Consider the following 11,460-nt stretch of genomic DNA (forward strand, 5'->3'; position numbering starts at 1 on the left):
CCCCTCCTCCCACCCCACCCCCACCCCCACTAGGGCCATCTGTCACTTTCCAGAGTGTTCACCCTGGTCCGGCCATTATCATATTCTGTTTTCCACTCTTAATGTCACCATTAGCACCTCCTTTAGACAGCACCACCACTATTAACAACCCTTTGACCTTTTGTTTATCACATCTTTCGCAACCTCTCCTTTGCCTCCACGTATAGCTGGTCTTCTATCCAGCTTCACCCTTCCACCCCCCTTAAACTGTATATATTTCACCACCTTTCTGCTTCCCTTCAGCTCTGAAGAAGTCATATGGACTCGGGACATTAACTCTGTCTTTCTCTCCACAGATGCTGTTAGATCTGCTGAGTTTTTCCAGCATTTTTTGTTTTTGTTGCTTCCCCATTTACACTTCTAACTGGTCCCATTCTCCATGAAATGGATACTATATTAGCATCTAATAAATGGGGCACTGCTACTACTGGCATGAGGGAAATTATGTTTATATTACTAACTGCTGCCAGCAGTGAGGGTGCCATGCCTTTGCTGTTCATTGCAGTTTTTAAATGTACAAGTGTCAACAGTATCAGATGATTGTGCTTTGGACAGCAGTTTTGATCATTTAAGCAGCTGATCGCTACAAAACCGTGTTAAGTTAATAAGGTTAACAGTACAAAACTCTTAATTTGTTTTTATCCGAGTCCACATCCTGGTTACTTATCATGTTAAATCTGAGCAGTATCTTCAATTTAAGATATGATATCTTATGTTTTTCTCTACAGGCAGGGGAGGCTGGACTTTCAGCTTGTATTGAACTCTGTGTGAGAGCGCTACGCATGGAATCAAATGAAAGCCCCACAGTGAAGACATCAATTTGCAAGACAGTATCATGCTTGTTACCTGATTACTTAGAGGTCAGACGTGCATGCCAGCTTACCGAATTCCTGCTAGAACCTACAGTGGAAGCTTATTATGCAGTTGAGACTTTATACAACCAGCCAGATCAGAAGTATGATGATGAAAATGGTCCAATCCCTAACTCACTAAGATGCGAACTCTTACTTGTTTTAAAAACGCATTGGCCCTTTGATCCTGAATTTTGGGATTGGAAGACTCTGAAGCGCCATTGTCTTGCATTAATGGGAGAGGAAGCATCCATTGTGTCTTCCATAGATGAACTTAACGACAGCGACCTCTTTGATGAAAACAATGAGAACCATCTTGAAGTTGCTACGAAAGAACATTCGTTGAATGGACTTCCTAAATTTTACAGTGACGTGATAAAAGTGCAAAACGCTTCATCTGAAGAAATTGGAATGAAGGAAAAAGATAAAATTGAGAAAGGTGTGGTATCTGCCAGATTTAAGAATTGGCAGGCCTATATGCAGTATTGTGTATTATGTGACCGAGAGTTTCTGGGACACCGAATTATCCGTCATGCTCAAACGCATGTGAAGGAGGGAAACTATTATTGCCCTATATGTGCCAAAAGTTTTAAGAGAAAGGAGATTTTTGTTCCACATGTTACATGTCATATTAAGCAATCTTGTAAAGAACGACTAGCTTCTATCAAACCAAAAAGAAGAGTTGGAAGACCTCCTAAGAACTTGCCTGAAAGTATTGCAGGTAAAAAGATGGCTGAACTAGACAAGCAGGAACATCGCCCAATTAAAAGGAACAGCCTATACAGTGAGGATTTTGTAGTCTACAGTGATAGTGATGGTTCTGATGATGAAGGCAAAGACAAATCGTATAAACCTGCAATCATGACTGCACAAAAAGTGGACTGCACTGAAGATTATAACTGTCCTGTAACTATCTGTACCAAAACTTTTAAGTATTTTAAAAACTTAATTGCACACGTGAAAGGTCATGGTAATGATGAAGAAGCGAAACAGTTTCTTAAAATGCAGAGTAATAAAGTTGTTTGCCAGTATTGTAGGAGACGCTTTGTCAGTGTTTCTCACCTTAATGAGCATTTGCAAATTCATTGTGGCCCTAAACCCTATGTCTGTATACAGTTGGAGTGTAATGCAAGCTTTGGTACATATTCTGAATTGGTAGGACACAGAAAAGAACATGTACTGTTCAAAGCTAAATGCATGTTTCAAAACTGTGGAAGAATTTTTACAGAGTCTTATTTGTTATATGATCATGAAGCACAGCATTACCACAATTCCTCATATACTTGCAAATTCTCAAACTGTGGAAACATTTACTACTCCCAGAGTGAATTGCAAAAGCATGAAGTTGATCACGTCACACACGCTTGTGTGAAAATTGAAGTTGAAAATAGTTCACTTTTTGAAACAAGCCAGCTTGATCCAAGTAGAGCTGACCAAGTTAACCAATTATTACAAATAAAGATGGAAGATGAACCATGCAGTCAGCCTGACACTTACCAGAATGGTTTTGCTATTGACTGTGTTACAAGTGAAACTGTCAAATCCAAATCTTCCATGTCAGAAGAATTAAAAGCCTTACCATCCAGTGGAGAGCAGAGTCACCTTCAAAAAGACACATACTTTGCTGTAACTGTGAAGAATGAAGAGGAGACCAGCATGCGTCAGACTCATGGTAATTTGGCAAAAACAATGTTTAAAGGGGAGGGTACTGTTATTGCACCGCTACCTTCAGAAACTGAACCTGGTGAAGCAGTAAAACCAGTCCAGATGTTCAGCTGTAAGGTTGCTGGCTGTAATCGAAGCTATACTTCGTCACGCAGTGTCAGCAAACACATCAAGGCTACCCATCCTGAGTACTATGAAACACTGAAAAAACAACGGAACCTATCAAAAATCCAACGGTTTAGAAATCCTTTGAAATGTCAAAATCAAGAGGACCCTCCAAACCCAATGTATTTTTCAAATGAGGAAAGCTTAAGCATGACACCTGAAAGCACCTTGACCACAGTAGGTGCTATTTATCAGCAACCTGTTCCCAGTGTTTTAACTGTTGAAAATGAGAATGTATCTCAATCCAGGAAGAAAAAACACACACACAATAAACGTGCAAAATGGCCTGCAATCATCAAAGGTGACAAATTTATCTGTAGTAGGTGCTACAGGGAATTTACCAACCCCAAATCTCTTGGAGGTCATTTGTCACGGCGTGCCATTTGTAAACCCTATGACAGAAAGGAAAGTTCTTCAGTTGTGGAGCAGAAGGATGGACAGGCTCTATATAAAACAGAAAAGATTCTTTCACCAGGTGCATTCATCCCTCAGGGACCTGAACCTCCCTGTGTCCCAGATACATTCTTGACTGGCGAAACATTCCTTCAATCATTGGAAATGGGGGACAGTGCAGCTTCATTTGCTGCTCATGAGCTTTTTCCACCAACAGAGGAGAACAACTACAGTACTACTATATTTGAGCCAAGCAAGACTCCCCAGGTCACTGGCCTTCCTGGCTCATTTGACACTGAAGTACTTCAGACCTTTCAACCCAGATTTGGGATGAGTACCGTGGAGGAGAATGCAGCTAGCATAACTATGTCACAGGCGCTAACAACTGTGTGTAGCCCAAGGTCGTTTGTGGCTGGTGAAGAGGTGTCACTCAGCACTGAGGTCCCACCAATGTTAGATGCAGCTAAAGATTCAGGTGCCTATTCATCTTGTGAGCCCTTTCAGCAGGCACTCGAATCCAGTTTTTGTTCAGGAACAAGTTTTGTTGACGATGAGATTCACCCTCAAAATTTGGAAAACAGCTGTGAGCCAACTATGTTTTTTACTAATGGCACCCTTCCAGAGATTGACAGCAATCATAATTCATCTCACTCTGAAGATTCCAAGACATTAGACATAAGCATAGCTGAACTTTTGTTGGGCTTGCAAAATCTGAATTTGGACTATGATGAGAAGCTTTACAGGAGTGGTGCACCGTGCCCTTCCTCAAGTTCAGGGACACCAGCTTCTTCCATGAACATCTTGACACACACACCAATGAGTAATTGTACCAATAGTCCAAACATAATCACTCAGTGTTTGACAGATACACAAACAAACATATCGCTGCAGGCTGCTGAAAATGACAAAGAAATGAAAGTGAATCTCATTAAACCATTTATCTGTCAGGAAGGTGGATGTGTCTATAGTGCGATGACTAAAGATGCTCTGACTAATCATTATGTCAAAGTTCATCAGTACTCTAAGGAACAGATAATGGAAATAAAGATGTATCAGACTAGATTTGCTCCATTTAGATGCCACGTTCCTAACTGCCAGAAAACTTTTACGAGAAATTCTAACCTCCGAGCCCACTACCAGTCCATGCATCAGGTAACACGGGATGAGCTGGTAAAACTGAGAATTAAAAGAGCATACTGTAGAAAATCGGATGGTCGTAATAAAGCTGTGGATAGCGTACCGCAATTGCAGGAAATCATTTCTCAATCCAGAATTAATGGGTCACAGGAGAAAGAATCCAGAGAACTGCTTAAACAGGAGCCTGATATTGCAGAACCTAATGAGATTAACTCAGAAATTAGTCTCCATTTGCATAGCACTCAGAATGCAAAAACTATACTGTATAATCACAGAATGTCACAGGATAGCTCAGTACTACTGGCAGGCCTGCAGGATTGCTCAGCATTACCAGCACAACTTCAAAATGATTTGGCCCAATCAGCAATGCCACAGGATGCCTTGGTGCCAGCATCAGGGCCTCAGGATACCCCATTGCTACTGGCAGGGCCTCAGGGTACCTCTGTGTTGGCAGTTGAGCCACAGAGTGGCCTTGCACCAACAGCAGGCTTGCAGGCTGTCTCACCACTGCTGACATGGTCACAGGATGTCTTGCTGCCATCAGTGAAGCCCCAAAATGTCTCATTAATACCAGAGGGACTGCAGGATGTGTCTCTGTTGCCAACTGTGCAACAATGTATCTCACCGCTACCAGCAATGCCACAGGGTGTCTTGCTCCCAGAGGCTCAGAGTATCTCGCCACTAGCATCAGGACCACCGAATATCTCATTACTATCAGCAGGGCTGAACGGTGTCTCAGTCGTATCATCAGGGCCACAGGGTATCTCTGAACTAGCATCTGAGTCAGCAGGTAGCTTACTACGGTCACCCAGACCACATGGTGCCTCGCCAGTGCCAGCAGGGCTGCAGGGTGCCTCGCCAGTGCCAGCAGGGCTGCAGAGTGCCTCACCAGTGCCAGCAGGGCTGCAGGGTGCCTCGCCGGTGCCAGCAGGGCTGCAGGGTCCCTCGCCGGTTCTAGCAGGGCTGCAGGGTGCCTCGCCAGTGCCAGCAGGGCTGCAGGGTTCCTCGCCGGTGCCAGCAGGGCTGCAGGGTGCCTCGCCAGTGCCAGCAGGGCTGCAGGGTGCCTCGCCTGTGCCAGCAGGGCTGCAGGGTGCCTCACCAGTGCCAGCAGGGCTGCAGGGTGCCTCACCAGTGCCAGCAGGGCTGCAGGGTGCCTCGCCAGTGCCAGCAGGGCTGCAGGGTGCCTCGCCGGTGCTAGCAGGGCTGCAGGGTGCCTCACCAGGGCTGCAGGGTGCCTCTCCAGTGCCAGCAGGGCTGCAGGGTGCCTCGCTAGTGCCAGCAGGGCTGCAGGGTGCCTCGCCAGTGCCAACAGGGCTGCAGGGTGCCTCGCTAGTGCCAGCAGGGCTGCAGGGTGCCTCGCCAGTGCCAGCAGGGCTGCAGGGTTCCTCGCCAGTGCCAGCAGGGCTGCAGGGTGCCTCGCCAGGGCTGCAGGGTGCCTCACCAGAGCCAGCAGGGCTGCAGGGTGCCTCGCCTGTGCCAGCAGGGCTGCAGGGTGCCTCGCTTGTGCCAGCAGGGCTGCAGGGTGCCTCGCCTGTGCCAGCAGGGCTGCAGGGTGCCTCGCCAGTGCCAGCAGGGCTACAGGGTGCCTTGCCAGTGCCAGCAGGGCTGCAGGGTGCCTCGCCAGTGCCAGCAGGGCTGCAGGGTGCCTCGCCATCGGTAGAACCACAAGAGGTTTTTGTACGTGAAGAAAGAACAAAAGATTCATTCCTGGACCAACAAAGACCAGAAGATGTCTTGCTGCATCCACTGGACATCTCAGTGCAGAGAAGGAAAAGTGAAGGTGGTTTGAAGCAAGCTAAAAAAGCAGCAGGTGCAGTGAAGCTTACTAAGATGCCAGGAGAAAGGAAGTGCAGGAAATCAATTACAAAAATAAGAACAGAATGTGACGTTAATAAAATTCACAAACCTTACAGGTGTGTCCACAAGAGTTGCTCTGCAGCTTTCACTATTCAGCAAAACTTAATACTGCACTATCGAGCTGTGCACCAGTCTGACCAACAGCTGCTTCACATGCAGATCAAACAAGAAACCACCAAAAATGCCAATGTCCAAGTCAAAGATTTTCGATGTCAGCTTGATGACTGTTGTAGAATTTTCCAAGGAATCACAGACCTAATTAAACACTATTCTGACCTTCACAATCTCACTTTAGAAGAAATAGGGAAAATAGTATCTTCCATCAGTGAGGGGAAGTTTCATTGTGACCAGGCTAATTGTTTGTCTTCTTTTACAGTTTTCTGGAGTTTTATTAAACACCTCCTGGTAGCTCATGGCTTAGATGTGGAAAGTCAGCAAAGTGATATGGACACAACTTGTTTTAAATGTGATTGTGAAGGCTGTGATCGGACTTATGCCACTAGATCTAACCTTTTAAGACACATCTTTACAAAGCACAGAGAGCTTCATCAATCTCATTTAATGAGACCCAGAAGAATCATAACAGACCAAGAAAACATTCCAAGAACAGCCAATCAGGATGATCTGTCTGACGAAAAGAGTTATTTTGGACCTGAAGAAGTTAGTGAAAATGAAGAAATCATAAATCGCAGTAAATCTAAACCTGTATCAAGGGAGTGTTTTACATCAGATAGCAAAAGTATGAAAAGCAGCGAAATTCATGGTAATAAGTCTTGCAGTTCTAGAAAAGTTGCTAAATACACTCTTAAAAGTAAGGCCCAAGCCTTGGCCATTTGTAGCAACAAGTCTTTGAGAGAGCAATATCCATGTATGTTTCAGAATTGTTCATCAGTTGTCACCAGTGAACGTAGCCTAGTAAAACATTATAGGATTCATCACAAAATTTCCAATACATTTGTATGTCAGTACCACAGTCATCTGGTAACTTGCAAGAAGTCTGCGAGTATGCAAGGCAAAGCATCAACTGAGCATGTAACCAACCATGAAGAAGGATTAGCGGAGAATGCTGTCAATGAAGTGGTGATTCAGCAGCAGGATAAGCTAAGTGAAACTGAAATTTTCAGTAAGAAATTGGAGAACGATGACTCCTTTAAGACCTCTGAAGAATTTTCAGAATTGTTTAATGCTAGACTGATTGATGCCAGTACTTCTGCTTGCATTCAAACTGAACTGGAGGAAAGTGTAGAGATGATTGCTGAGAGTAAAGTGGCTGATTTAAATAACTATCAGCCTTGTAACAAAAGGTCAAATGGTCACCTGACCTTCTCAGACACACAAAAGGAGTGCATACAGAATAAAAAGAAAAAGAATTTAATAATGGAAAATCCTGAGAAGCTGTCGGAAGTTAATTCAATCCGAACTCTTGATGAGAAAGAGGCTTCCACTCCAGAGCACAATCCATGTCCACACAAGGCTCACCATCACAAACCTTTTGACTTCAGTACATTTAAACCTATGGGATTTGAATTCTCGTTCTTAAAATTCCTTGAAGAATCTGCTCTAAAGCAAAAGAAAAAAACTTTGGCTGATAAAGGTCCATCTCACAGCCTTACTGTTAACCCTGGAACAAGGGCAGGTTATGGATTAGTCTCATCAAGTGTAGTGTTAGGTGATGAGGTCAGCTCATCAGCAAGCCATCCTGTGAAAGATGACAAAAATTCAAGAGTTTCTGTTGACCACACCAAACAGTCTGCTGCAGATAGATTAAGCATGAGAACTACCGAACATCATGCCCTTACTAATTTTGCTTCTCCCTTGTCTCTCCACATTCTTAAGAACATAAAAATAATAATGGACAAGTCGCATTCAGATTGCGTTGAGCTCGCTGAGAAGCAACTTCAGCATATGCAACCCACAGTAGTGCTTAGTCGAGTAAAAGTGGACTTTAATATGCTGGCCCAAGTTAGAAGTGTAAAGGAAAGTATTACTGTAAAGAGTACATAACTCTGTAACATCCACTGTATATATTGAAGTAAGTAAGGGTAATTAGAAGCTGTAATTTGCTTTCATTTGGTCCTTGCTAGTAAACAAACCAAAAGGATGCCTTGTACATTTTAACAAAAGCATGTTTGTAAATGTCTAGTTTTTTTTTAGATTTTTAAATAACGAAAACTAACATGGCAATAGCCATGTCCAGTATATTCTACAGAATCCCTATGGGACAAAATTGTGGCACAGAACAATTGCTCTGTTTATGTAAAGCAAATATGATAATCTGATGTTATACAGTTGTATATGGAAGAAGGACTATCCTTATCTGATTGACTGACTTATGGAGGTCTGTACATTCTGTTATTGACTTGGTAGATCAGCATTGCTTAAGCATGCTGCTGAAGATGCTGTACGATATAGCTTGAACTGTACTTTTATCATTGTCTATACATTTAAAGAGATTGTATCCCATTTACTACAAATTCTATCTAGTCCCAATCCATAAACATAAATTCTTTACAACATTGGACATCAGTATAATAAAAACATCTTGCAAAGATCCAAATTGTTTTTATTTATTTCACTAACCAAATTATGCAAAAGTTCGCCATCATTTTTGGCGCAACTTTGTAAACAATACTTGAATCGTACTTGTTTTTGGAGTGGGGAGGAGGAAATGTGTAGATGTTTTGTATGTAATTCATTGTGTGTACTCTATGGGATACTCTCTCTCCTTACAGCCCACCTTGAGAGTTTTAAGAACAAGCTCCAGCAAAACAAACAATGTATTATAGCTAGGCTCTTTAACTTTTTTAAGTATCTAGTGAAGATAGCATTGCTTTTAAATAAATTCCTACTGAGAGATGTTCCCTAAGTGTTCTTTTTCCTATGATGGAAACAAAGACTATGTTGGTACTGAGCCCCTTATTTATGCGGTCAATACTATGCTGTTGAAAATGTTTAAAAATACACTAAAGACATTTGATAGTTAAAGCTTAGTACATAACTTTTGTGTAAAGTCAGTGCTGAAGACTAGATATGCAGTTATTTATATATTGACAACTGTTAGTGAAAAGGATGAATCCAATTATAAAGATTAAAGTTCAGATTTTCAAATGTTGCTCTGCAATGGGGTGGGATCTGATCAGTTGATCTATGAACGCTGCTGTTTCTACACACAGTTTTTTTGCTCTAGAGCTTTGTTAATGAAGTGTGTACATTTGAAGTTAATTGTTTTGCTTCTGAACTTAACCACCAATATTCAGTGTCTGAATAATCATTGGTAGCAACTCAAGATATTAACCTGGCTCGTGTGAATTCACACAGTTTTAATTGGTCAGCCTAGTTTTCATTGGTAACCAGCAGTGTAACAGCACACAGAGTCCATTTCATCAAACCAGAAGACCATCTTGACATGTACAACTGTACAATGCATCTTGCCAAAGGTTTATCAAAACATACAACATAGTATCTGGGAAAAACAGTTTTTTTGTATTATGACAAAGTCTGTAATTGTGGGAGAACATTCCTTTCTTTTGTATACCAGTCTGTATAGTCCTCATTTATAGATTTGAATACAGTATTATTGTAAATACTGCAGTACAGTATTAACTTTAATTGGCATTTACATGAACCACTAGAATATAAAATTAGATGTCAATCTGAATAATGCTTTTGTTTTATTAAATTAATATAAAAACACAAAATAAATCTGTTTAAAAAATAATTTTAATATTGTCCTCCATTGTCAGATATTGTTTTTTCTACTTTAAGGTCAAAACTTGAAATGCCAATGAATTCTTGATGTTTTAATTTGATACTTCATCACAAAAAGTTACTATTCAGGTACAGGAAGTGATTAGGAAGGTAAATGGAATGTTATTTATTGCAAGGGGAATAAAATATAAAAATAGGGAATTTTTGCTACAATTGTACAGGGTGTTGAGGGGACCACATCTGGAGTTCTGTGTACAATTTTGGTCGTCTTACTTGATATAATATATTAGAAGCAGTTTGGAGACGGTTCACTCGACTGATTCTTTGGATGAAGGGGTTATCTTATGAGGAAAGGTTGGACAGGTTGAGCCTGTATCCATTGAAGTTTAGAAGAATGAGAGGTGATCTTAAAGAAACATATAAGATCTTGAGGGGAATTGACAAGGTGAATGCTAAGAGGATATTTTCTGCTTGTGGAAGAGACTAGAACTAGGGGACACAGTTTAAAAATAGGGGGTCTCCCACTTAAGATGAAGATGAGGAGAAATATTTTTCTGAAAGTCATTCTCTTCCACAAAGAGCAGTGGAGGTAGGGTCATTGAATATTTTTAAGGCTGAATTAGATTCTTGATTGACAATGGAGTCAAAGGGGTTGACAGGAAAGTGAAGTTCAGGCCACAATCAGATCAGCCATGATCTTATCAAATGGCAGAGCAGGCTCAGTGGGCCGAATGGCCTACTCCACCTATTTCGTATGTTTGTGGTTCTTTACCTGGTGACACATTGAATCCCCAAGGAATCGAAAGAAGCCAGAGATTTGGTCCTCTCTAAAACTGCTGTGCAAGTTAAGTTATACAGAATTAGATTGTTCACTTCTTGGCCAGGTCTCAATCTGGAATATTTTGCTGCAAGTTGATTCAAATGAAAGGAAGTAGACGTACCATATCTACCTCTCGAAGATATCTGCCAGCTGAGAATGAAGAAACTAATATTAGAAAAGGCCATGACCCATATTTTCTCCACTCTAAATGTTTTGTCTTTTACCACTGATATTGCCAATATGTCATGCTAGCATTGTCATTAACAGCACAGTCTGTGATGTAACTGAAAACCAGTCCAGGGGTTCACTGTTTTCCAGAAAACATGCGGCCTACGAGGTCACCTTAATTTGAAAGAATTATCCAAGGTGACAAATTACCATTTTAAAAGAGAACATTGGCCAAATTAAAGTACATATATAGGGTAGCAGGATTTCAGTATTACCTGTCTAAAAAAGACTTTGAATTGTCTTTACTCAAAAGAACTATTACACTTCCCCCAAAATACTGCTTTTTTTATAAAAGCAAAACACCGAAGATGTGAGAAATACTCCTCCAATCTGACAAAAGGCAATCGACCTGAAACATTAACTGTTTCTCTCTCCACAGATATCGCCTGACGTGCTGAGTATTTCCAGCATTTTCAGTTTTTTTCCCCATTTCTTCACTCTGCAACCACCTGATACTGTAAGAGTTTTTTTTATTTGTTTGTGGGATGTGGGTGTCACTGGCTAGGTCAGCATTTATTGCCTATCCCTAATTGCCCTTGAGAAGGTGGTGGTGAGCTACCTCCTTGAATTGCTGCAGTCAATTTGGTGTAGGTACAC

The 11,460-nt window shown here is 41.7% G+C and overlaps 1 protein-coding gene across 3 annotated transcripts in view; it reads left to right on the plus strand.

The window, feature by feature from the left end:
* LOC121293328 (zinc finger protein 292-like) overlaps positions 1 to 9,805 on the plus strand; it is a 403,832-nt gene extending 394,027 nt beyond the window's left edge. For all 3 annotated transcript variants that reach the window (XM_041216283.1, XM_041216290.1, XM_041216298.1), the window contains one exon: positions 768 to 9,805. In XM_041216283.1, the coding sequence (XP_041072217.1) occupies positions 768 to 8,111 (7,344 nt within the window). In that variant the 3' untranslated portion in view covers positions 8,112 to 9,805. The remainder of the gene's footprint in view (positions 1 to 767) is intronic.
* The last annotated feature ends 1,655 nt before the right edge of the window (positions 9,806 to 11,460 follow it).

This window comes from Carcharodon carcharias, chromosome 2, assembly GCF_017639515.1.
Source record: "Carcharodon carcharias isolate sCarCar2 chromosome 2, sCarCar2.pri, whole genome shotgun sequence".
NCBI classification, from domain to species: domain Eukaryota; kingdom Metazoa; phylum Chordata; class Chondrichthyes; order Lamniformes; family Lamnidae; genus Carcharodon; species Carcharodon carcharias.